The 27,781-nt window shown below is 42.3% G+C and overlaps 1 protein-coding gene across 1 annotated transcript; it reads right to left on the reverse strand.

The window, feature by feature from the left end:
- Positions 1-2,445: 2,445 nt before the first annotated feature.
- Positions 2,446-21,790, reverse strand: RBP3 (retinol binding protein 3). Its single transcript, XM_036769582.1, has 4 exons — positions 18,743-21,790; positions 13,456-13,646; positions 9,209-9,351; positions 2,446-2,774 (listed from the first exon to the last, which is right to left on the reverse strand). The coding sequence occupies exons 1-4, from the start codon at positions 21,788-21,790 to the stop codon at positions 2,446-2,448; spliced, it is 3,711 nt and encodes a 1,236-aa protein (XP_036625477.1).
- Between the last annotated feature and the right edge of the window lie 5,991 nt (positions 21,791-27,781).

Below are 27,781 nucleotides of genomic sequence, written 5' to 3' on the forward strand. Positions count from 1 at the left end.
GACAAATATCCCAACTTTCACAAAAAGGGAAGAAGGTGGACTTTCCAACTTCTAGACTGGCAAAGTCGATCTCAATTCTGGATAAACTCCTACAGCACAGTATTAAGGGAATGGTTAGTGACGTTTAGAAAGGGAAATAGTGTTCACTAAAAACCAGCATGCAATTATCGAGAGCAGGCCAGGTCAGGCTAACCACATCTCCTTTTCAGATGGGGTGAGCCACCTGGCAGATGAGGGGATTATGGTAGACATAATATATTCAGACTTCAGTAAAACGTCTGAGTAAGCATCTTAAGTTCTGCTCCTGGAAAAGATGGAGAGATGTCTGGTGCGCAGGGAACCAGATTAAAATGTAATTGGGAAATATTTTACAAAATAAAAATACAATGGAACATAGATAATATTAATGTCTGGTTTTCTAAGCCAACATATGGCCTGCAGGGAACTTTATGTTCGATTTAGTGGCCTCCCTTCTATTTGAATTTGACACCACTGGCCTAAAGGCTACAGGGCTCTTAGATGTTATTGGGGACTCAGCTTTTATAAGAAAGCACATGGCAGAGTGTTTGGAGCTGACAGTAGGCTACTCTTGTGCTTCTCTGCACTCCATTTAGAGAGTGGAGATCTAATACCAGCTCCATTACTTGTCTCTGAGAGGGAAAAGATAATAAATTCATGAACGAGAGCAAAGTTGTTTTCCCCCACCCCTTCCTTAGTATAAGTAATATGTCCCTCAGGTTCTTTCTCAAGACTCTCCTCTCCCCTCCCCTCCTCCCCTCCCCTCCTCCCCTCCCCTCCCCTCCCCTCCCCTCCTCTCCTCCCCTCCCCTCCCCTCCCCTCCTTCCCTCCCCTCCCCTCCTCCCCTCCCCTCCCTTCCCCTTCTCCCCTCCTTCCCTCCCCTCCCCTCCCCCCCTCCTCTCCTCCCCTCCCCTCCCCTCCTCTTCTACCCTCCCCTCCCCTCCCCTCCCCCCTCCCTTGCCCGCCCTCTCTTCTACTCTCCTCCACTCCTCACTCTCCTCTCTTCTTTCTTTTCCTTTCTTCTCTTTCCTTTGGTGATACTATCTGACAAACCTTTGCTTTTATTATCCCAAAAGCAGAGGAGGGAACGGTTGTGGTCCATCAACAAGAACAACTCAGCAGTTTCTACAGAAATAACATTGTGAAAACAAACAACTTTGAAAGAGTTGAGAACTCAGATCAATACTGTGACCAGTCATGACTAATGATGAAGGCAGCCCCTCTCTGACAGGGAGGTGATGGATCCTGCATACAGAATGACACGTACATTTTTGGACATGGCCAAGGTAGAAATCTGTTTTGCTTGACTGTGCATAGTTGTTATAACGGTTTTGTTTTTCTTTTCTTTCCTTTTTTTTGAGTGGGGAGGAGGTGGAAGAGAGAGAAAATAAATATTTTTAAATTGGAAAAATAATAAAAAAGAAGAAACTCCTTAGTTTCCATCTACTTGACTTTACAGAGGTTATTCAAGCTTTAATTGGAAGACTAGGGGTTGCAGGGTACGCAGTCATTCTGTAAGAGCCATGAGGCGCTTCTGTAAATGCCTGGACCTTGTCGGAATGTACTTGTGAGCCCAATTTTGGTTCTTGGTGCCACATTTTAGGAAGTATGATAAAATTAGAACATGTCTGGACAAGAACAACCAGGATGGTGTGGGTTCCAAAAACTTTATTAAATAAAAAATTATCAGAGACAGGTTTCATTAATTTATTTATTTTTAGATTAGATTTAAATCTAGAGGAACCATATTGGTCATCTAGTCCTGCCCTTCATTTTATACCTGAGGGAACTGGGACCTATAGAGGTTACGCGATTTGTCCAAAACCACATAGGAAAAGCTTGGATTTGATCCCAGGTCCTCTGGCCCCAAATCTATTGCTCTTGCTGTCAGACCACATAGTCTCAAGTAATTAGCAAAGAAAACTGGAGAAGAGGAGCCTGAGGGAAATCACCATCACAGATTCCCTAGAGAAAGAGGGATAGGAAGAATTTTTGAAGGGCTCCATTGGGTATAACCAGAATCGATGGACTGCAGTAAGAGGGAGGAGGAGTTCAGCTCTTTGGAAGAAAGAATTTTCTAAGAACAAGATAAAAAGTGGAATGGCTATTTTCTGAGAGGTAGTGAACTGCCCATCAATGGAAGTATTCCAGCTGGAGTTTGATGACCTGTTGTCAGTGATGCTGTAGAGGAGTGGGGGTGGGGTGGGGTTTGACAAGCTGATCATGAGGATCCTGATTCTATGCTTCTATAGAAAGATAAGCAAAACCAAGCTCTACCAAATACATCCATAGCATACAGCCTTGGTCTCTATAGTAAGTATAGTTTATATAATACCTAGGCACATCCCTTCTTTCTGTACATTGATAACTTTTAGGACAATTTTAAACTAAGGAAACTCTGACATTGCTTCTACCAGGCTAGGAGGTCTATTTTGCCCTCTGCAAGTGATGGGTGAACATCTCCTTGGCTTTGCTTAGGGCTTGGTCAGCTGGAACTTCCACATGAGGAGCCACTCCTGTTCCCTCCCAGGAGGGTCGGTCCCTAGAACCCACGGATCGGGTGGTAGGGATGGTGATGTAGAGGTCCGTGTCATCCACGTGGTAGGTCTGTGGGGGTTGGCAGCCACCGCTGGTCACTTCCCCAATGACCAAAGCCCTCCCAATCCCCTGCATTATGTATACAAACTCCTCTGCGGCTCCTGCTGTCATGCTGCTCGTAAGAATGATCACACTCCTTTTGGAACCATATCGTTCACCTGCAAGAGACAAAGTTGATAGAATGTAAGGCCTGGGAAGGCCGAGATTGTTTCAGCTTTCTCTTTGCATTGCCAGCACACAGTAGGTGCCCACAGTAGGTGATTAACAAATGCTTCTTGACTGATCAAAGGTCTCAAAAGTGATGAGTCAGAAACATTCTCCTGGGGAGGCTGAGAAGGTCTCAGGCTGCTTTCTGTTTTGAGTCTGTTGCTGATGCATTTTGGGGTGATGGAAGGAGCTCTAGAGTCCAGAGTTCTAATCTTGATTTCCTGTCTACTCCAATGCCCACATTTGACACCTGAGACAACTGAAGCCACCAGAAGATGAAAGGACTGACTTGTCCAGGGTATATGTATATTGTAAATGGCAGAACTGGGATTCGAGCCCAGGTCCTCTGACTTCAATTCCATTATCGTGCCCCGTCCCCCAACTCCTCCACTTTCTTATTTAACATGCTTGTTGTAGAGATCAAATGAGATAATGAATGTAAACATTCTTTGTGATAGCAAAACCTTCTGTACATTTCTCCATTTAATGGAAATCTTACAGGATGCGGCATCTTTCCCTACATACAGACCCATATTCCCGGTCTTATACCCTTCAAGACTAGTGGGAGAACTTTGTTCAATATCCACCTCATTGGATTCTTGATGTTTATTTTTATGCAGTAACGGGGCGTGGGGAGGGGTGGCATGGATGGGCTGAAAGTCCTGCCCAGGGCAAATTCTGATTTCTTTGGAACAGAGAATTGTACAACTCTAAAAAGCTGTGGGTTAGTGACTTGGATAAAGATATAGATGCCATATTTATCACATTTGCAGATGAGACAAGAGGGAGCTGGGTGGGTCAGTGGATAGAGTGCAAGACCTGGAGTCAGGAAGACCTGAGTTCAAATTCAACTTCATACACTTACCAGCTGTGTGACTCTGGGCAAGTTACCTAACTCTACCTCAGTTTCTTCATCTGTGAAATGAGGATAATGGTAGCAACTAGCTCTCAGAGTTGTTGTGAAGATCAAATGGGACAATGCTGCTAAATGCTTTGCAAACCATAAAGCACCATACAAATGTCATCATTATCATGTTGACACAGTGCTGGGAGGGATAGCTAACCAACTGGATAGCGGAGTCAGGCTCCGAAAGGATCTCGATAGTCTAGAGCATTGGGCTAAATTTAATAAAGTCAAGTTTAATAAGGATAAATGTACTCTTGGGTGCAAAAAAACCCCATTTCACAAATATAAGCAAGAGAGGTGTAGATAATAGTTGTTATGAAAAAGATCTGGGGGTTTTAGTGGACTACCCATCAATATGAGCCAGCCGTATGATGAGGTATCCAAAAAGGCAGATGAAATCTAGTGCTGGTTAAGAGAGGAATTGTTTTTGGGAATATGGAGACAGCTAAACAGTGTAGTTGGGCCTGAAGTCAGGAAGAATCGAGTTCAGATATGACCTCAGATAACGTACTAACTGTATGACCCTGGGCAAGTCACTTAACCCTGTTTGTCTCAGTTCCTCATCTATAAAATGAGCAGGAGAGGGAAATGGCAAACCACTCCAGTATCTTTGCCAAGAAAACCCCAAACGGGGTCACGAAGAGTTGGACACAATTGAAAACGACTGAACCTGGAGTCCCACTGAACTCTGATGTCTTCCTATGGAGTATTGTTCAGATCTAAGTGCCACAGCTTAAGAGGGATGTGGATAAGCTGTGAGGGTCCACATGAGAGAAATCCAGAAGGCGAAGGGCCTTGTGTCTGTGTCATATGAGGACCAGTCTTGGGAAGCAGAAATGTTTAATTTAGAGAAGACAGTCTGAGGTGGGGTGAGGACATGAGGGATGTCTTCAAGTATGCTAAGGATTGTTTTGTTGGAGGGATCATACCCACTCTCTCAGGCCCCAGAGGGGAAGGCAAAATGAGGAGCAATGGGTAGAAGTCCCAAAGAGACTATTTAAGGTTTGATATTAGAAAAATCTTCCTAACAATGACAGTTGTCCAGGAGTGGAAAGGGCCTTCTACAGAAGTGATAGATTCCCCTTCCTGGAGATCTTCAAACAGAAGCTGGACACCCCCTTGCTAGTTATGTCATAGTCTGTGAGTTAGACTAGAAGATCACTGAGGTCCCCCCCAACTCTCAAGTTGTCTGATTCTGTGCCAGCTCTTGTACATTCTCTAAAACATCATAGGATCCAAGATGTAGAGGTTGAAAGGACGTCAGAGGCCACCTTGTCTGACTCTTTCATTTTACAGATGAGGAATCTGAGACTTCACAAATTAAGAGACTTGCCTGAATCACATGGGTAGTAATTGCCAGAGCTAGAATTTGAACCTAGGTCTTCTGACTTTAGAGTTAATATTCTTTATTCTATGCCCTGCAGCCTGGTATAATCTGAAGTTGCTTCAGCTCGTTGGATTGTTGGAGTTGCCTGGGTTAGAAGATAGTCAAGGGGGTATTTTCTCCCTCATACTGGTTCCCAGGGGTTTGCTGACAACGCAACATTATTATAAGGCTCTAAGTGTTATGAATTCCCAAACCACAGACACATCTGTGTTCAAACAGAAGGACAAAGGAAAAAAAAATCTAAAGGCAGTAGGATTTTTTAGTTATCTCTATTAGGCTTATCTAAATCATGGCTCCCCTCCACTGAACTGTAGAATCACAAGCACATTTTCTGCACATTCTAACATACTAGCACATGCCCTCATAGATAAAATAACTGAGCTGAGGGTTTAAAGACTTAATTTCTAGTCTTGTGGTTTCTCACTACTTGGATCCCCTTATATGGTGTGTTAGCCTCTTGAAATCACAGAATATCAGGATTGGAAAGGACCCAGGAGGTCATTTTTTTCAAAAATTTTGTCTAAACATAAATTCTCTCTATTGCATCTCTAAAAAGTGGTCAGGGAGTTTTGCTTTCTTTTGCTTTTATATCACCTTCACTTCTGAATATCTTTCCTTTTCCTCTTCTACCCAGTGAACTGTTCCTTGTAACAAATATTTAAAAAGAAAAAATGGTTCAGAAAAACCAACGCATCTATAGTATTTAATAGTATATATAATATTCCATGCCCATAGTTTCCCACCTCTTTAAGAAGGGTAGTGACATGTATTTTCTCAGCTCTTCTCCTGGGACAAGTTTGGTAATTAGAACTTTGCAGCATTCTATTTCATTTTTCTGTTTTCCTTCCTATTAACAATTGTTGTGTATAGCCTTTTCTTGATTATGTTTATTTTACTCTTCATTAGTTTACATAAGTCTTCTCATAGTTATCTGAATTTCTCACAGTCATCATTTCTTTCAACATAGTAATATTGCATGGCATCCCCATACCAAAAGTTCTTTATTCATTCCCCAATTGACGGGCACCTATTCAGCTTTGGAATTGCTACCCTGGAGCTCTGCCATATTGACTGGTGACTAAACAAAGTCCAATTGGTCTAGTCAATCGCAGACCAGACCATGCTTCCCATGCCTTCTATTCATCTACTTCGTTACTATCTACTTTACCATCCCCTACCCCTAGTTTTCTACCTCTGAGCACAGAAATCAAATCAATAATACCTTTATTTTTGGAAAGTGTGTGTTAATTCTCTTCTTTATAGACCAGCTTAATATCCTTGTTACTTAACAGACCCCAACTCCTTTCCCTGGTCACTACTCCCATAAATAAATAGAAAGTTAGATAGATAAACAAACAATAAATGTATATATATTACTACTACTCAGATTATATACTAATATTATACATACTATTATATACTAATATCATAGTACATCCTCCTCCTCCTCCTCCTCCTCCTCCTCCTCCTCCTCCTCCTCCTCCTCCTCCTCCTCCTCCTCCTCCTCCTCCTCCTCCTCCTCCTCCTTCTTCTTCTTCTTCTTCTTCTTCTTCTTCTTCTTCTTCTTCTTCTTCTTCTTCTCCTTCTTCTCTTCTTCTCCTCCTCCTCCTCCTCTTTCTTCTTCTTCCCTTTCCCTCACTCCCTCCCTTCCCCCCTCTCATTTTCCCCTATTACAATGTGGGGTCTTTGAGGGCAGGGATACTCTTAACTATTGCATTTGTACCTCCAGTACTTAGCATGGTGCCTAGATTATATTAAGCACTTAATATACATATATATGTATATATATACATATGTGTGTGCATATATATACATATATATCTATATATATGGTTTCATCCATTCATTATTTTTTGGTGCTTGGTGGCCACAAAAGTTCAGCTATTAATATCTGTTATTGTCCTAAACTTTTCTTGACATCTTCAGCTCATTATATGTTCTGTATAAGACCTTTATTTCTGTCCTGGACCTCCTTGAGGATATATGCCTTGGTGTGAAATCTCCAAGTCAAGGGTATGGACCAGGGGTGGGGAACCTGCAGCCTCGAGGCCACATGTGGCCCTCTATGTCCTCAAGTGCAGCCCTTTGACTGAATCCAAACTTCACAGAACAAATTTTTTTTTTATTAAAGCACCTAGAGGGCCACATGTGACCTTGAGGCCACAGGTTCCCCACCCCTGATATGGACATTTTAGATACTTAAAAATATAATTCCAAATTGCTTTCTAGAATGGTTGAATTAATTCATGGCATCACCAGTGGTATATTATAATGCCTGTTTTTCTGCAGCCCCTCCAACATTTCCATCCTTTTTTTAATCGTTCACTGTGTTTCTCTTAATGTAAACTAAAATCAAATGAACTGTTTTGGCTGTTGACTCATATTGAACTTAAAATCCACTAAAACCACTGGGTCATTTGTCTCCTAAATCTTGCACTTTTGAAATTGTTTTAATAGAACTCAGATTCTATTAAATTAAGAACATTTATCCCTATGAATTTCATTTCATTTGCTTTGATCCAATGTTCTAACTTGTCAAGATTTCTTTCTGGACTGAGTCTCTCAGCCACTTAATTAGCTATCCTTTCCAGCTTTGCAACATCTGCAAATGTGCTAAGTTTATCATTTATATCCATATTATCATTTATATCCATATGTAAGTCACTAATTAAAATGTTAAACAGCACAGGACTCCGCACAGATCACTGAGGTACTTCACTACAGACTCCCTTCCTTTTGATTAAAGGATCTCTCAAAGCATCTCTTAGATTAGGGGATCAGTGACTACACTTTTGGTGTGACCATTCACCTAGTTCTGAATCTACTTTGTTATACTATTATGTAGATAATGTTTTTGAATAATTTCCACAAGAATAACAGCAGAGAGACTTTCTCAAATGCTTCAGTGAAATCTAGGCAAACCATATCTGTGGCATTGTCTTCTAGCAATCTTGTCAAAAAAGAAGTGAGATTAGTCAGGTATGATCTATTTTTGATGAAACCATGCTGGCTCTTTGCTATTATCTATTTTTCCCCTAGAGATTTACTAGCTACATTTTTAATAATATATACTGGAACTTTGCTTGGAATCGAAGTCAATCAAGCTCACTGGATTATAGACTGCTGACTTCATTTTCTTCCTGCTGTTGGAAACTGGGACACCAGTTGTATTTCTCTTCTATTCCTCATGATCTCTCGGAGGTCACTGACAGTGACTCAGCAGTCATATATCTGCCAGCTCTTCCAGGATGTAGAATTAATCAAGGGTAGCTAGGTGGTCTCTTACTATAAAGCTACTTACATGGTATTAATTCTCTCTCAGTCATTTTTTTCTTTCTTCCTATGAGTTTAAGATCATTCTCCTTAACAGGAATTAGAAACAAAATATGAATTGGATAGCCCCGCTTTTTTTTCTGTTGTCCATTATCATATCCCTACCCACCCAAGCTACAAATTGGATCCTCTCTTTGGTCCCTCTTTTCCCCAATTAAAAAAAAACAAAAATAATCACCCAGAAGTTATTTTATTGTCCTTAGCTTTTCTTGCCATCCCCAACTAACTACTCTCATTATTTCTGCATTTGTATTCCTCTTCCATTACCTGCCTTTGTGTCCATCTTCTGTATGTCTTTTACAATCTAAATGAAAAAATGGATGATGAGCCAGTAAAGTTGGTTGATGAGTTCTATGTGTATAAATCGATCTCTTTAGATCAATTCTTTTCCTCCTCCAAGAAATCCTTTAAAGACCCCCTAGTCCAAAATCACCTTATGCAGTTATGCACTTGCCCTAAAATGACTGTTCTAAACCAGGGGGTCTCAACCTGAGGTGTGTGAACTTGGATTTCCAAGCTTTTTAAATATTTTGATAACTGGTTTTCAATGTTTTTGGTTTCCTTTCTCATCTTGTGGATTTTACATTATATATCTTTAAAAAGTCATTCTGAGAAGGGATCTCTAGTTTTCACAGGACTTCCATGACACAAAAAAGGTTACAGATTCTCTAATTTATGCTGAAGAACAATTTGAAAAGAAATCATGTTGTAATGAAAACCAATCAGGTAAAAATTCATCCTCTGGTTATCCCTCTCACCTGCAACGTGAGGCTGTGTCCAGATTTCAGTGATGGAATCGTTGGGTCTGTTGTAGATCCGATCTAGAAGAACCTTTTGACCTTCATCAAAGAAGTAGGAGCACAGAGCTGAGATGGAGGAGGTGGGGCCTCCTATATTGAACCTGTTGGATATTAACTAGAATTAGAAATTTTAGGAACCAAACTAAAGTTACCTGATACTACAAGTCACTCCACTTTCCCATCTTGCATCCCACTGTGGGCATAGATAAATTTTTCTCTAGGTTGCTTTCTGCATCATGATTTTTTCATGAAATTCTAAAATCAAAAAGTTGCAAAGAGATTCAGTGACATGCTGTGCCACGTGGCCCTCTACCATGTCACATTGTCTCAGTTTTCTCATTTGTAAAATAAGGGAGGTTGAAATAGGCAATATCTAAAATCTCTTCTAGTTTAGAAATTCTAAGATGTTCAACTTAGCAATGGGTAAAAGGTATAGTTTCTATTTGGGGATTTAGACTTTTGCCTGTGCCTCAGTTTCCTCATTTGTAAAATGAGGAATAAATGACTTCTGAGGTGACTTCCAAAAAACTTTTAAGTGACTTGCCCAGGGTCACACACCTACTAAGTGTCTGAGGCTAGATTTGAACTTAGGTCCTCCTGACTCCAGGACTAGTGTGCTATCCACTAAATGAGCTAGCTGCCTCCAAATCCATTTAAGTTAAACCTGCATTATTAACACTTTCTTGAGGCTAGACAATCAAGAGCACAATAAACCAAGTTATGATTTCCATTACAGATTTTTGAAGTATAAATGTTCACCCTGAGAATATAATAATTGGCTCTTCCAGTTAGAATTTGGTCTAGCACACCCCTGCTTCTACCAACCTCTGAATCTTTGAAACTAGGAAGCAGGATATGAAGGTATGCCATAGTACAATATATCAATTTCTATGTGAATAAAGTGAGGTCCTGATGAGCTACATTCCTAATAAATAAGTAACATAGCAGAGTCAGGTGTCAAATCCAAGGATGCTATCTTGACACTAACTGCTTCTTCCAATGCAGCCCAACCTCCATCCCTTTATAGATTGTAAACATCAGAGTTTAGAGGTAAAACGTTACCCTTATGGCCATTTGGGCACCAGTAAGTTTCCAAGAGAGATTATTATTTTTTTAAACAATAATCAAAGGACCCCAGAAATAGTCAGCAGCAAATCAGAGAGCAAATCTTTATTAAAGGACAGGATACTGACCTTGTAGAAATCTTTTCAGCTACTCCTCTTCTCCCCACAACCCTCCCATTTCCTTGCCTCTCTTGCCCTAACATATGTTGGTCAGGGTAGGCAGCAACATCCTCAAATATAGGACAATGATAAACAGTTTTATTCTGTTTCTATGGACTCCCAGTGAAGAAATAGCCAACTTTGGGTTTTTGTGGAGTCTAATGCCACCTAGTGATCGCTAAGGGTGGTGATTCCTTAGTGGGGAACTAAGGGTAGTGAACCTCCAACTCCCAAGGTTAGTCTCCTTTCTTTATCAGAGTAGAGAGGGACTCCATGCTTCCTCCATTTCTCTCCCACTTTCTCTCTAGAAGTCCAAGTTGTTCCTACAGAAGAGAAATACTTTGCCTCATAACTTACATGTCTCTGATCTTGTAAAAAATATTTGGGGTCATGGGTAAAAGAGTGATACAGCCTGTGCAGGAAAGAACTCAGAGATTGCTCAGTGCCTCCAGAAGGAGAGGTCAATCTCTGGGTTTTAATACCGTATCTCTGTACAAGATGCTAAATATTCTCCCACACAGATCCATACAACCTGAGCATCCTGTAAGCAACAGATTTGAGACATGGGTTTTAGCTTCAGTTCTGCCACTAACTACCTGTAGGACTTTGGATAAGTCACCTTGTCTTTTTTGAGTCTTACCGCCTTCTTTGTAAATGGGTTGGACTATATGAACCTTAAGATCTCTTCTAACTCCAAAATTCTCTTATGTTCCTGAAGAGGCATGTGGATAGGATTGAACCTATCATTTCATGAATATAGAGATCTCTCAGGTAAGGAAACATCCTTTACCGATGTAGGTTAGTACCCTTTCTAAATTTATTTATAGTTCTAGAGTACTGTCTAGATCAGTTTTCAGCCCCAACACTCCAGAGTGCCCCAACCAGATCAAAACATTATTGGGAAAAATTTAACAAAATAAATAAAACACAATGGAACATAGATAATGTTAATATGTGGTTTCCTAAGTAAATAAGCTACCCTCAGGGATCCTTATATAGAGTTTAATGGCCCCTGGTTCCACTGCTCTAGAACATTGAGAGTTTAAGTGATCTGCCCAGAATTACATATGTCACAGATGAGTCTTGAACATAGGTCTTTCCGATTCTTAGGAATCTCTCTGTATTCTCAAAGCCATGCTACCTCTTGTTTCTGAAAACCTAGGTTTGAATTAATTTTCCCCCCAAATCAAGGGGAAGGAGCTACTAAGCATATAGATATATATATGTCACTTATGATATATATCTATATTATATATATAGATATATAGATATAGATATATATCACTTAATATGTTCTACACAGTAAGCTAAACATTTTACAAACGTCTCATTAAATCCTCACAAGAATCCTGGGAGGTAGATGTTATTATCCCCATTTTACAATTGAAGAAACTGAGGCAAACAGCGGTTAAGTGATTTGCCCCGGGTCACACAGGTAGTAAAGTGCCTAAGGCTGGATTAGAACTTAGAGATTCCTGACTCCAGGTCCATGCCTCTGTGTGCCACGGCACCACCTAGCTGCCACATCAAGCATAATTTATAGACATGACAAGATCTTTCCATATAAGGAGATTCTTTAAGAGAATTTATTTTTTAAAAAATTCTGTGAATAAATGATCAATCCTGAGTTTACATTCTTGTGAAGACTGATTTTTCATATATTGAATTCTCTTAGGGACAGGCACACAGTTATATATAGGGCTTTATTTTTCAGGTTTACATTGGCCTATTCTGTCATAAGCAGGAGAATGATAATCTCTAGATATCCTCATTCATTCTAAGAAGTATTCTGGGTGATACTGAACTGGAATGGTGAAATAGTTTGGTCTCATTCAGAGCCATAATTAGCAACATCTGGGGAACCATTGCCTAAGGCAAACAGTAACCGGCAGGGAAAGCACCCTCAAATCAGCTTTACTATTCATGATGTGAAAATGATACAAGAAGTAATTAAGATAAATTGAGTCGAGTGGGAAGACGAATTAGTTACTATGAAGGCTTAGGAATAGAATCTCAGAGTTAGAAAGGATCTCCAAGGCCCTCTAATCCAACCCAAAAGGTTTGGGGTGTCAACCTCTTTTGACTCCATCAGAGAAGGCTTGGTGACTATCTCTCCAATACAGTGAGGCAGGCAAAGTAGCATGGGGATTCCTGCCCTCACTGAGGAGGAGGTATGGATGCTTATTCAGGGAAGGTGGGAGAGAAGCTGGTTTTTACAGAAAGAAAAGCTGAGGATGGAGTGTGGTACAGTGGAAAGTATGCTATCCTTGGAGTCAGAGGTCCTGGGTTCAAATCCAGACCCTGGCGCTTACTGCCTGTGTGATTTTGGACAAACCATTACATCTCCCTTTCTCTATCTATAAAATGAGAAATTTGGATTAGATGGCCTCTGAGGGTCATTTTGCTTCAGATCTACATAGGTATAAATATACACAAAATCAATTCGCGGTAACAAAACAATGGCAATAAGAAAGAGGAAAAAGGAAACCTGGGGTTGGGGAGGGGCTAGAGTAAGGTTGGGCTGATTATTTCCTTATGGAAGAAAATAAGATTATTTAAAGTTTGACGTCCTACCACCTTGAAGCAAATCCTTTCCCTTCTCTTTGGTTCTAGACCACAACCTCAAGCTAGTTATTGTCGTTGCTGAGCTGCGTCCAACTCTTTGTGACCCCACGCACTATAGCACATCAATACTGTCCACGGGGTTTTCTTGGCAAAGATACTAGAGTGGTTTGCCATTTTCTTCTCCAGTAGATTGAGACAAACAGATTAAATGACTTGCCCGGGGTCACACAGCTAGTAAGTGTCTGAGGCCACTGAGAGAAAACTCAGGTTTTCCTGATTCCAGGCCCAGTGCTCTCTCTACCGAGCCACCTAGTTGCTTCCCAAGCTGATTACAGCTCTGGTTTTATTCAATTCCACTGTCATCCTATGGCCTGGATTTCCAGCCAAGGTTTGGGGACCTTTTCCTCTCATGTTTACCTCATGTCAATAATCATCCCATCCGTGTGCACGATCTTCTTCCAGACATGCTCCACCAGGAGATCTGAGACTTGGGTGAGCAGCTCACAGTCTCCAAACATGTCAAACCTCAGGTAGCCGATGTTGCCCTCAAACACATTGGTATGGAAGGAAAACTTGATCAGGTCTTCAAAAGCTTCAGCAGAAGGAAGCTGACAGAATTCAAAATAAGACTGGGAAAGTCATAGAGTTCATTCATCCAACAAATACACTGGCAAATTGGAGAGAAGGCCAGTCTAGGAATTAGGAAGATCTGAGTTTAAGTCCTTTCTCTGACACAGGCAATGTGACCCTGGATCACAACTTACCTTCTTGATGTCCCAGACAACTCTCTTAGATGAGTTGCTAGTCTATATCTGTGGAAGAAATTTCCCCACTGGGAGTTCCTTGCATGACTGAAGTCATAGGTTCATCCCCTACCCCCATGTCCCCTCAGAGGACATCAAAGTGCTATTCTAAGTATTGGGTGGGGGTTTTAATGCAAGGATAACTAAGATGTAGTCTCAGCCCCCAAGGAGCTTATGATCTAGAAGGAGTTGAGTAAATTTTACAAATTTCTAACTAAAGAAAATAACATTTCCCAATCAAGGTCCAAATATTATCTTGATATGATTGGAAACTTTAAGTATCAATAGCAAACAAGTCAAAAGCTCAGAGTGAGAGGTTCATATTCATGGTACCAGAATTAACTAGTGTAGTAAGCAGAGAGCTGGCCTCAACACTAGGAAGATTTGAATTAAGAAGCAGTCTCTGATCCCTATTGGATGGGTGACTCTTGGCAAATCTCTTAACCTCTCTGTGCTATGGACAACTTTCTAAGATTCTAAGTTGCTGAGAAGATGCTGACCTGCATTCAATACAGATAAGTTTCCTTAATTGGGAGTTCATTCCCAGGGGTGGGGAACCTGCTGCCTCAAGGCCTCATGTGGCCCTCTAGGTCCTCAAGTGTGGCCTTTTGAATGAATTGATTCAGCCATATGTGGCCTCGAGGCTGAAGGTTCCCCACCGCTGGCCTTTATACCATCAAAAGCCCTATCCCTTTGTTTCTGGGATTCACCTCATTTGATCATATTCAAGGAATGTTATTACCACTGAAAAAGAGTCTTTGAGATATGCCTATTGTATGAGTTTCAATATCTAGATGAGAAATGTAAAGAGCCCCCAAACTGGATACCCCCCACCAACTCCAGTGTTCCTCACACAAGAAAAGCAAAGTGGATTTTTAGTAAGGTTTTTTCTAAAGCTAAGATGCTGTCAGCATGTTTCATTCTACTGTCAATCCTATATCCTGGAATCCTATTGCCTACTGGTGTTCCTATTAGTGGTGGAAAAGGTATTATTTGCCAAAAAAGATTATTTTTAAGCTCTGTTCATCTCATTCCATATTACTAAATCCCTCACCTTCTCATTTCTGGTTTTCTCTCCTCATTCTCCAACTAGTTCTCAAACGTCATTGATAAAATTATATTTATCTGTTCCTATCATCCATGATTTAATGAGTCCTTCTGGTGCAGGGAGTCACAGATAAGTTATTATTAACCCTGTCCATACAGCTCATGTTCTGCATGAATTGAAGGGACTCATTGGACTGTGTGATATCTCATTTTCTTTCTATAGTTTGGGGATCACAAGGCTAGTTGGAGATCTGGCTTCCGGTCCTTACTTTGCCATTTATAATTTCCACATCTGTGAAATGGGTATCATTTCTGCCTTGTCTTAAAGAGTTGTAATGAAGAGCAAATGAAATGAGATGGGAAAGTACTTTAAAACCTATATGCAATGGGAAGGTGTTACTGCTGTTATCACTAATATTAATGATGATGTAATGAAAAATGAACTAGCCTCAAGATAGCCAGGAAAATGTGGGGGCAAGTCCAGGGCCACTCCTCTGCTTCCTTTTTCAACCTTCTCCTCATCCTCTAGCTGACCTTTTAAGGCAGGGTATGGGCCTTAAAGTTCTATCCTTGGCCCTTTCTTCTTCTCTCTCTAGGATCTTTACCTTGACATCTTCTTTATTCCCATAGTTGCAACTGTTACCCCCAACTCCGACATCTATATCTCTACTTCTGATCTCTCTTGCCAGCACCTCCAACTTAATATAGGACATTTCCATCTGGTTGTTCCATTGGCACCTCAAATTCAACAATTCCCAAGTAGAACTTCCTGTCTTTCCCCCAAACTTGATTTGACTTTCCCCACCACTGTCTCCAATGCTCCTGCAATTTGGTGTTTTCTTTCACTCTCCCCTCTCCTTCATTTCTTTTAGTCAATCAATTACCAAGTCTTGTCAGTTGGATCTGTGAAGCTAAACCTTCCTTGAGAGAAGCCTTGGCACAGCATATAGTAGGACAGCCTCAGGGTCAGGAAGACATGGGTCCAGGTGCAGCCTTTCTGACATACTAGATGTGACCACAGACGTGTCACTCCTTTTAGTACCCCCCTCCCAAATGGCTCTCTGAGGCTATAAGTTGCAGACAAATTCCTTATCTGCATATGTGAAGGGTGTTTCCATACTTGGGAGTTCCATACAAAAATGACATCATAGACCAGGACCCCTCCCCCCCAATAAATAATTTTTTCCCAATGAATAAAATTTTTTAAAAGTTGCAAGGTGCATGTGGGCAGAAATGGTTATAGGACTAATGTTTGAACCTCCCCCAGGGATCTGGCACCAGAGCCTGAATGCAATAAGCTTTTAACTAATATTAACAAACTTATTGTTAATAATTAATAATTGGAACAAACTAGCAAATATTTGTTGACTTGAATTTGCTTTTCATCCGCCCTCCTTACCTTCGCCAGTGCATCCTCACCCCTCAGTGGCAGGCAGCATCTCTGACACAGCTGAGGTGCTTTATTTGGGGGTTCAGGCCATAGACCTGATGGTCTGTACAAATGGCAACAATGCCCTTCCTCCCTTCTCTGCTCCCTCCCCTCTCTCCCCTTTCTCTTTACTTTGTTCGGCCGTTGCACATGACCATCAGAGACTATTGAGTTTGTCATTTCCAATCCAGTGGCCAGTGACAGGAATTCCACTTGATCTTTCGAGTGTGTGGATTGATTAATGAGGCCTGGGTTCCAGGAATATACACATTATCTCCATGGCTTCAGTCTGACTCTATTTATGTGTGGTTCAGAAATCCTGAATTCATGTGAAAAAGCCCCCTCCTGGCTGCACAGAGGTGATTTCAAAAGATGCTCGACATTTTTTAAGACTCGTGGTATGGGTGAGCAATAAAGGTCACTGACAGAGGATAATTCCTCATCTTTTGAAGCCCTGTGGAATTTAACAACTGTATGCATGCATGCAGGCATGCGTGTGTGTGTGTGTGTGTGTGTGTGTGTATGTATTTTATCGGGATTGGTTTCAAGCAGCAAGTACTTAAAAAGGCCTTGAGTAGGGCCAGACAGTCTGTTCTGTTTTCAATGCTCTCTAAGGATGACCTCAAGTCTATGAGTTCTATAAAGCAGCTCTGATTGTTGCCCTTCTGTCTTTGAATCCTTAGGACCCTGCACAGGGCCTCACTCATAGTAAGCAGAAATGGACTTTGGATAGAAACGGACTAAGAGACCATTAGGGCTGAGAAGGACCTTAGAAATCACCCTGTCTTATCCCCTCATTTGATAGCTGACAGAACTGAGGCCCAGTCAGGGCCAGGGCCTTGATTACAGTCACACACCTACCAAGAAGCAGAGCCTAGGACACCATCCCAGGCCTTCTAGCTCCTCTTTGTTCTGTCCCCTGCATCATGCAAGGCCCATGCTAAATGCAGAAGCTTTAAAATGTTTAGTACCAGGTCAAAACTGTCCTTGGAGAAGAATGGTTGGTTCACAGGCCAAGGAAGATGAGGCAGGGCACAGTTTTTCTGAGAAGCAGTGATTGGGAAATGTGGATTTGGACAATTTTCTTTCTGTCTCAAAGAGACAAACTTCAAACTCTTCCCTCTTCCTCCACTGAAAAGGCACTAAGGAATTTGAGTTCATCCATTTTATGGGTTCAGTGGGGTGGTGAGAGAAGGTGCAGGGTAGTGGAAAGCCCACCCACCCACCGGTGTGGGAGTGAGGAGAGATCTAGGTTTGCCATCTGCCTCTAGCATTCACTAGCACAGGCAAGTCACCTAGCTTCCTCATTTGTAAAATGGAATAGTTTGACACAACAGGGTGTCTGCTCTTCAGGCCTTTCTACTATAATAATACCTCCAGGTTATTGCCCACATCAAATGATATATGGTGCATTCAGTGCTTAGCAAACCTTTACTTAATTGTTCTTATGCTGTGTCCCACCCATCCCCCATGTAGAATATAAGTCCCTTGAGGGCAGGGACTATTTAGTTTTTTCTTTGAATTCCCAGAGCCTAGTACAACATACTTTATTCACCTCCGGCCCTGGGCAAGTCATTTGACCCTGTTTGCCCCAGTTCCTCATCTGTAAAATGGGCATAAAATAGCAAACCACTCCATTATCTTTGCCAAGAAAACCCCAAATGAAGTCATGAAAAGTTGGTTCAACTGGGAAAAAAATTGACCGAATTCATTGCCATTAATTGCTATTAATTAATTAACTCAGCTAATTATTTCTACCTCTTTTTCTACCAAACATTCTCCCAGAGCTACTAGCATTGAGCTATATTGACTGGGTTCCTTGACTTCTCCTGGCCATTCTGGTGAGCCCTCTGACAATAACTCTGGAACACTCATGCCATGCTCTCTGAACAGTGGATTTGACCCTTGAAAGATCTACGTTCTAAGCAGGCTATCTATCTTCTACTTGTGGCACCACCCAGCCTGGTGGGTTTGCCAATGTGCCTTCCTCTTGCAATCTGTACAATGACCAGTTGTGTTGATTCACTTCCCTGGGCAAGAAACTGTTTCTTACTTTCATAAAATTTTGTAGTAGGAAGAGATTCCAGAGATCATCTTGTCCAATCCCTAACTGAAGCATGCATTTCCTTTACAACTTACCCTCCTCACCCCTATGTCCCACAACTATTGTTTGAACACCTGCAGTGAGAGGGAACTCATTATATCAGGAGGAAGCTAGTTTTATTTTTTGGACAGCTCTGTTTTCCCTCCTTTGGACTTGTTTGTCTCCTTTTAATTATCCGTTAGTCCTGGTCCTTCCCTCAGAAGCTAAGCAGAATGCATCTAGTGATTGCATGATTCTCTACTCTTTCAGCTTAAACATTAAATACCATTAGAGAGGGTTTCCCATTGGGTTTATACTATCAGGGCTGTTGTGGAGTCTCACCTGCATGGGAACGATCCCAGGGATGCGGTCCTTGGAGTCCTCTGGGATATGGGCTGTCTTCAAGTGTCTGTCTCCGGAAAGAGTCTGCAGATCTGCCCCCAACATGTCGGCCAGCTCCCCTTCTGAGGTGACTTGCCCATATTGGGTCTGGAGTCTTGCCAACTTTGCTGCCACTCTTGATCCCACCTCTGGGGAGGCATAATTATCAGCAACAAGCTTTCCAGCTGTCTGTAGAATGGTGGGCACCTTGGCACGAAGGTCAACAATGCCCTGGGTGGTGATGAGGGCTTCTCTTGCCAGCACACTGACATCAGGCTCAACCCCAGCAATATCCCAGGCTTTGCCAGTGACTGGGCTGATGGCCACCTGAGTGGGCATGGAAGCGTAAAGGGGGCTATTACCCACCTGGTAAATGCCCACTGAAAGGGCCCATCCTGCTGTGGGCTCACCAATGACTGTGGCCCGATGCAAGTCCTTCATGGTGTGAGCAAAGGCCTCAGCTGCAGAGCCACTGGTGTGGCTGATCAGGATGTACAGGTCCTTCTGGGAACCATAACGCTCCCCAGACACCTGAGGCAGAGTCCAAACCTCTGTAGCCTGGGAGGCTGCCCGATCAAAGATGGTATAGAGGTGCTTGCGAGGCTCAGCTTCGAAAAAGTAGGAGCAGAGGAGAGGCACACTGGTGGAGTAGCTCCCAGGGTTGTACCTGAGGTCCACCACCAATGCTTCTGTGTTCACCAGCTTCTCCCACACCAGCTCTACCAGCTGGGGCCCTATGGTTCGCACTGTCTCTGCCTCTGCCATCATATCAAAACGGAGATAGCCCAGCTGCCCAGGTAGCACCTCTGTCTTGAAGAGGGCCTCAATGAGGTAAGTCAGCTCCTCAGGGGAAGGGACCCCCTTTTGGGGTGGGGACAATTCCTCAGGGACTGGCTCCCCAGGACTGTGGAATACATGTAGACGGTGGTCCCCAGACACCTCTTGCAGGTCACTGGTGAGTTGGGATGCTAATGACTCAAAGTCTACAGCTGTGCGGTAGGTTCCATGGACTAGCTTGGCTCTCAACAAGGCACTGGCCTGCCCGACTACTTCTGGAAGAGCGTAATGGGCCTCAAGGAGGTGTCCTGTGCCTTCCACCAAGGCCCCTAGCCTCTGGTGAAATTCTATTACCTCCTTGGCTTTGTCCAGAGCTTCCTCAGCCAAGACTATGGCATCCGGTACGACTCCTCCTCCAAGCCAGCACTCCCCGTGGTTATCAATGAATGTGAGAATGGGCACAATGAGAACCAGGCTCCCATTGGGGGGCTGCAGCAGAGAAAAGGTACGGGTGTGCATCAGACTGCCCGCTGTGATTTCCCCAACCAGGGTGGCCCGGCCCAGGGACTGCATGAGGAAAGCAAACTCCTCTGCAGCTGTGGCAGTATGGTGGCTCGTGAGCAGGTAGACGCCTCTCTGGGCTCCATAGGGTTTGCCGAGCAGCTCTGCCCGGCTGTGGTACTCCTGTGTCTGGTTGGTCTGGCGATCGTAGGTGGCAAAGAGGCGAACAGGGCCTGCGGCCGGGTCCTGGAAATAGGACAGGAGCAATGGTACGGCTGAGGAAGGCCCTCCGGGGTTGTAGCGGAGATCCATGATGAGATGATCCGTGTCCTGAAGGGGCTCCCAGACCTGTCGGAGCACGTAGGGAGCCAGCGCTCCAAGGACGGAGGAGTCCGCAAACTCATCAAACCGCAAATAGCCCACGTTACCTGGCAACACTGACACCTGGAACACAGAGTTTACCAGGGCCTGCCTTTGGGATTCATCCTCAGGCACTGACGTGGATGCAGCGGTAGCAACCTCCTCTCTAGGTTCAGCTCCGGCCGTGGCTTCCTCGGGTCTTAGAACCCGAACGAGGAGCCTGGGGTCCTCGGACACAGCCTGTAGCCCCGCATTGAGTTTGGCAGCGAAATCCTCCTCCGTGAGCACTGACGAGTAGTCGATGGCAGTAAGGTGATGGAGCAGCGCAGGTACCCTATCGACCAAGGTGTAGTGATTCTGCAACACTTCCATGAGACGCTGAATGGCTCCTGGTCTTGCCCTGCGAAGGGTGAGGATGGCCAGTGCTTTCTCCAGGGCCTGTTCTGCTGGAGTCCCCACACAGGGTAGCACCCCACTGCCCTCCCATGTCTGGCTGCCCCCACCGAGGGGGCTCAGAGAACGTGACACAGGCACAGTGATGAAAAAGTCTGACTGACCGATGCGCAGCTTCCGGAGATCTAGGGCCCCTCCCAGAGTCTGCTCTCCCACCACGATGGCCCGGCGCATCTTCTTGAGGATGTAGGCAATATCCTCAGGCACCCCTACGGTACGGTGGCTGGTGAGGACCACCATATCCTTCTTCCCACCGTACCTCTCACCCAGCACCTGGGGTAGCGTCCAGATCTCTGTGGTGGTGTTCGATGGCCGGTCATAAACTGTGTCTACATGCAGCAGGGTATCTCCTTGGTGTAGGTAGGAAATGACAAAGGGGATTCCTGAAACTTCACCCCCCGTGCTGTGCTGAAGATCCAACACCAGAGAAGAGGTCCCCATGAGATTCTTCCAGATGTCATTCACCAGGAACTCCCCGACTTTCTCTACCACCTCCTGGCCAGGGATGTAGTCCACTCTTAGATAACCCACATTACCGTCCAGTACCTGGTACTTGATCATTTGCTGGAGCAAGGTGAGTAGTTCCTCCTGAGTGAGACTGGCGAGTTTGGGGCTTTGCTGGGGAGCGTCGGGGGTGCTGGGCTCATAAGAGATCACCAGCCGAGGGTCATTGAGAGAGCCCTGCACCCCGGCTGTCAGGACGCTGGCCAGCATTTGGGGATCGGAGATATCCAAGATCTCTCCACTCTTGATTGCTTGCTCAATCGCTTCTTGCATTCCCATTAAGTTTTCTGGGAAGCAGTAGTTATCCAATAAGATCTTGGCCATATCCAGAACCAGACTAGGTTGGAAGATTTGTTCTGCATGGGCCAGACTAAATAGGAGGGCTGAGAACAGCAGGAGACACTGGCTAGTCATTGGGAATCAGAAGAGGGAACACACTTTGGAAAGAATCTCTCTTCCCTTTTAGTCCACAAAGCAGTCTCTTCTGTGCTGTGTCCCTCTTTGTCGATGACTAGAGACAGAAAGCCTTATGCTAAATATGGGAGCAGGGAATAAAGGGAAGGCTTTTTATCTCCATTAAACCTTTAATCTCATTAAATTGAAGTGCATCAGCCAAAGGGTGATAATGGTGGCCAGTCCTGCTGTTTACAGCCCCATTAATGAATGTGGGTAAAGAACGTGCTTTACTGGGACAGGTTCATTGTACCCCCATCTTTGTGCTGCTACTGAATGTGCCCCAGTCCTCTCCCCTTTGGATCTTACTGATGTAATAATTGGTCCTGGTGTTGTTTAACACCAAGTAATTCAACTGTAAAGCTATTTGCTGGGAACTCACTTACCCTCTGGCAACTTCAGAGCAATCACACACTCATCTTGTGAGCATAAATTGGAGCCAAATTCGAGCTGCCCTGATTGCCCGGATAATTGCTGGTAATGATTTGTATTTTTGCAGCCCATCGCTTGGAAGGGAAATTTTCCAATGCTTTAGCATTTGGCTATTTGCAGTCTCTAGACAACACACATTGATGAGAAAGCCATGACAAAAAGCTACCACCCACGACAGGCTGGAGGAGCCCTGCAGGATGGCTGCATTCACTCTCAGTCCAGTGCAGCAAAAACTGAAGGCACTTTAATCTTCATAATTCTTAGCTCATTAGGATTTGCTTTTAATGACCCCTAGTGACATATGGTGATGTCTCCCCACTGTTTTCAACCAATGGAAATGCAGCTCCAACTACAATAGAGCTGAGGTTTTCTTTTGAAGGGCAGATGAATTCAGGAGACCTTGGTACTGCATATTTGGAAGGGACTAATTATGTATTTATTATAGAAGCCTAGAATGTAGCATCTCAGAGTGGGGAGAGATCTCAGAGGCCATCTAGTCCAATTCTTACTTGATCTGGAATCCAATGTAAGTGGTCTTCTAGTCTCTATCTGGACACTTCTAGTGATGGGGAGCTCACCACCTCCCAAGGCTTTGGACAGCTCTAGTTGATAATGGGTTTTCCTTATAGAGGGCTAAAATCTTACCCTCTGTGACTACTATCGAGTGATTCCAGTTCTGTCCTTTGGGGTCATAAAAATGAGTATGAACACTCTCATATGTAATAGTATTTTAAATATTTGAAGAGAATTATCATAACTACCTGCCTCTCCCCACCCCAAATTTCTGCTTCAGGGTAAAAATTTGACTTTTTCACCAAGCCACATATGACATTTAAAAAAAAAGCATCTTTACCTTCTTGGCTTTCCTCCTGCTATATACAATACAGTTTGTGATTATTGATATGTGATAGGATTTGCCCCCCCTCCCAGTTACATTCATTTTTTTTTCTGAAGGTTGACAAAACTGTGCCTCTCTTGATCCAGCTTCCTGGGCAATAATCAACAAGCATTTCTTCTCTGTCCTGTTCAGTCGTGTCTGACTCTTCCTGACCCCATTTGGGATTTTCTTGGCAGAGATACTGGAGGGGTTTGCCATTTCCTTCTCCAGCTCATTTTACAGATGAGGAACTGCAGCAGACAGATTTAACTGACTTGCCCAGGGTCACATAGCTAGTATCTGAGGCTGGATTTGAACTCATGAAGATGAGTCTTCTGACTTTAGGTCTCATGCTCTATCCAATGCATCACTGATGTTAAGGGGCTCACAATTTGAGAGGAGAGATAAGAGAGATGTACAAATAACTATAATCCAAAATGCTTCCATCATACCTGCATCAGAGAGGGTAGAACAAGGTGAGTGTTAAAAGGAGAGAGCGTGTTCTTTTAGCTAGAATAAAATGAAGAGGCACCAGGTAGAGTGCTGGGGATTAGTTTTGTTAGTTAAGCAGCACCTTCCTGCCTATGGGCCTTCTGGTAGCAATTTTCCTTGTTTAAGAATCTAGTGGGGCTGGACAAAGGTCAGAAACTCTTCTGTAGAAACTTCATATAGTGAAAAAGATGACCATTAGGTAGGTACCAGACTATGGAGAGGGTTGGAAACTCTGGATCCCAGCTGAGTCCTGAGATCCCTGTGGAGGGAGGGCATAGTGGCAAAAAGAGGTACGTACTCTGGAGCTAACAAGTGTTTAGAGGAAGCATCGTATCATTCCCAATAGTCCTCAGAGAACTGTGAGATACATTCAAACATTTGGTTTCAGTATGAATTAGGTGTGAAACTAGGCTAAGTATAGCTTTGCTAACCTGTAAGAAGCAGGTTAGAGAGCTGGACTTGGAAGCAAGAAGACCTGGATTCAAATTCTTCTTCTGATCCTGACTAGCTATGTGACCACAGGCAATTGTTTTAGCATTTAACAATTAGCAATTGTTAGCAATTAACCTCTCTTAGCATCAATTTCCACAGCTGAAAAAATGGGGTTAGTAGTACCTGCCCCACAGGGTTGCTGTGAGGCTCAAAAGAAAAAAAAAGTGCTTTGTAAATTTTAAAACATGATATAAATGTTAGTTATTGTAAGAAATGCATTGAATCAAAAGCTTCAAGGAGCATAGGTTAAGAAAAAAAGCTTCAAGTAACTAATGATAAGAGAAAGGAAAAAAAAAAAACAAACCAAATCCTGGAGGTTTCACCTCACATCCAGTATGTTTGCAAAGATGAAAAAAGATGTAAATAGTCAATGTTGGCAGGATTGTGGACTGAACCGAACTTACACGCACAGGGACACTAATGTATTGTAAATGGAACTGTGAATCAGTACAGGTATTCTAGAAATCAATTTGGAATTATGCAAAGAAGGAAGCTAAAATGTCCATATTCTTTGACTCAGATTCCAGTGCTTGGAGCATACTCCAAGGAAGCCACTGATAAAAAGAAAATCTCCGTCCAGACTGAAACATTTATAGCCCCATCTTTTGTGGTAGCAAAGAATTGGAAACAAATTAAATAGCCAATCGTGTGGGGAATGGTTAAACAAATCCTGGTAGATGAATGTAATAGAATGTTACTATGCTGTAACAAATGATGAATATGGTGAATACAGAAAGACATGGAAAGATTTAAATGAACTGATGCAAAGTGACACAAGTAGAGCTAAGCAAATATATACAATGGCTATAAAGAGGTAAGTAAAATGAACAACAAAACAATCAAAATGATTGTTATAAAATTGCGAAGAACAAGATTGATCCCAAAGAAAAGATATTTAGAAGGCACAGTTGCAGAGATATGTATGTGTGTGGGTATCCTTAGATATGAAACACTGTATGCAATGTCAGATTTTTTCCAGTTTATTGATTGGTTTTGCTGTTTTTTTCTTTTTTCTTAATAAAAGGTCTTTCTTATAGAAAGACTGTTTTCTGGAAGGGAGTAGGGAGAAAGATATAGGGGAAATTCAATAGATATAAAATCAAAATATATCAACGTAGTTTACATTTAAAAAACTATTTTATATAGGATTATAAAAATGGAAGGAACATTAAAGTTTGTTGAACATAATACTTGTGCTTTACAGATACAGAAACTGAGATGCCGAGAAGTGTAATGACTTGGCCAAACATGTTGTTGAGTTGTTTCAGTCGTGTCTGCCTCTTCATAACCCCATTTGGGGTTTTCTTGGCAAAGATACTAGAGTGCTTTGCCATTTCCTTCTCTAGCTTATTTTACAGATGAGGAAACTGAGGCAGACAGGGTTAAGTGACTTGCCTAAGGTCACACAGCTTGTCCGTATCTGAGACCAAATTTAAACTTAAGAAGATTCTTCCTCACTCCAGGCCCAGAACTCTATCCACTGTGTCACCTGGCTGCCCCTTGAACAAACATATGGAAGTAGTAATTGGCAGAACTCAAGTTTGGACCTAGGTTCTCTGACTCCAAATCTAGCACTCTTTCCACTGTGCTCTCATGCAGCAGGAATTTTTTTGAAACTGAGCTGATTAAATATCATGTTAAGATTTAGAGTTATTAGTGACCCTAGAGGTCACTGAGTTCAAACCCCTCAGGCAGGTGAACCCAAGACTCAGAGAGCTTAAGTAACTTGGGGGGATCACATAATTTCTTGTTCTTTTCTGTTTCAACAGGAGAGAACATTGACCCCAAGTGTTATGATTTAAACTAGTTAATTCTTAGTATGTTCCTAGAAAGCAATCAAATGAAAATAGTTTTTAGGCTCATTTGAGGACAACACTGAGGCGAAGGTAAACAAGCTGCTACGAAGTATGGAAGAAGTTTGAGTCCTGGTCCACACCAAAAGGACAGAACATGCTAAACTGATGCATACACATACACATACATACATACATATACACATATATATACATATCTATCTACATATATATATGTATATATACATATCTATCTATCTACATCTATAAGTGTACAAAGCAAAGGCAGAAAACCATTATGATAATGCAGAATTAAGGACAGTCAGTCCAGGTGTTTGACCAGGTGTCCTAGAGGTGACAGCTTAAAGTTGGCCAGATTTGAAGTCTCAAGTTATACATGGTACTTTAGATATGTTGTAGCGTCTTTTGTGTCTTATGGTCAGTTAAAGAGAATGTACTGATTCTAGGGTTATTAGAAGGCATTCACTTTGTGTGACCCCAAGATATAGGCAGCCGAGAGGAGTAGAGATCAATGTGGGGCAGAACGTGGGAAGAAGTAATGACCGTACTGGGAGCAGGGTTCAAGGCTAGGTCCTGAGTACTAAGAACAAGAAGGGGGTGGGAAATAATTTTTTAAGCCAGTGGTTCTTAAGCTTTTTTTGTGCATGTCATAGACCCTTTGGTAGTCTTGTGAAACCTCTGGGCCCCTTCTCAGAATAATGTTTTTAGAAGCATAAAATAAAATACGTATGATACAAAGGAAACCAATTATATTAAAATGCAGTTATCAAAATGTAAAAACATCAAGTTCATGAACTCCAGCTTAAGAACTCCTGTTTTAAGCTGAGAAATGACCCTAAATTCAAGTCAATTTAACAAGCCTTTTGGAAACATTTTTACTCTGCCTTAAACATGGGGTTGGGCTTTGGAGATAAAAAAGTAAGAACATAACAATCTTTGCACTCAAGGACCTTACTTTCTAGTAGGAAAGAGGTACCATCTGTTGGCTTTGCTCAATGTCAGCTCATTGGATGACCAAAGAAGAAGTTATAGATTATTGTTATAAATTTACTCTAATATATTGTTTTTCCTGGTTATTGGGTCTTTTGAAACTATGTTTATAGCCTGACTTAAAAATTATTTAGAAACAATGAAAATAAGGCTCTGAAAGACATTAGGGAAGAAATAATAGAGACTAGTATCAATCCTAGATGAAATGAAATTCATTTAGTCCAATTTTTCTTTCCTTGGCAGATAATCCTTCTCTCTGCTTCCCTTACAGATTGTCCATGCTCAGAGGAGTGGACTCCTATTAAAAATCTATTATTAAAATTTTTTTACAGGATTGCACATGTATAATCTATATCAGATTGCTTGCTGTCTCAGGAGGGGAGAGGGGATGGAGGGAGGGATAGAATTTGGAACTCAAAACTTTAAAAAAATGTTGAGCTGTTTTAACACGTAATTGGGGGAAAATAAAATATTTGAGAAAATAAATATTTTGTTTTTCCCAATTACATGTAAAAACAATTTTTTACATTTATTTAAAAAATTTTTGTGTTTCTAATTCTCTCCTTTCCATACCCCCTCCCCCACTCCTGCCATACAAGACAGTGAGCAATTTGATATAGGTTGTACGTGTGCAATCACGCAAAACATATTTCCACATTAGTCATGTTTTAAAAGAAAACACAGACAAAAATAACCACCAATACAAGAAAAATGAAGAAAGTTTTAAAAAAGTATGCTTCAATTTGCATTCAGAATTCATTAGTTCTTCCTCTGGAGGTGGATAGTGTTTTTCATCGTAGATCCTCTAAAATTGTCTTAGATCATTGTGTTGCTGAGAATACCTAAGTCATTTAT

This window comes from Trichosurus vulpecula, chromosome 8 (assembly GCF_011100635.1).
Source record: "Trichosurus vulpecula isolate mTriVul1 chromosome 8, mTriVul1.pri, whole genome shotgun sequence".
NCBI lineage: Eukaryota > Metazoa > Chordata > Mammalia > Diprotodontia > Phalangeridae > Trichosurus > Trichosurus vulpecula.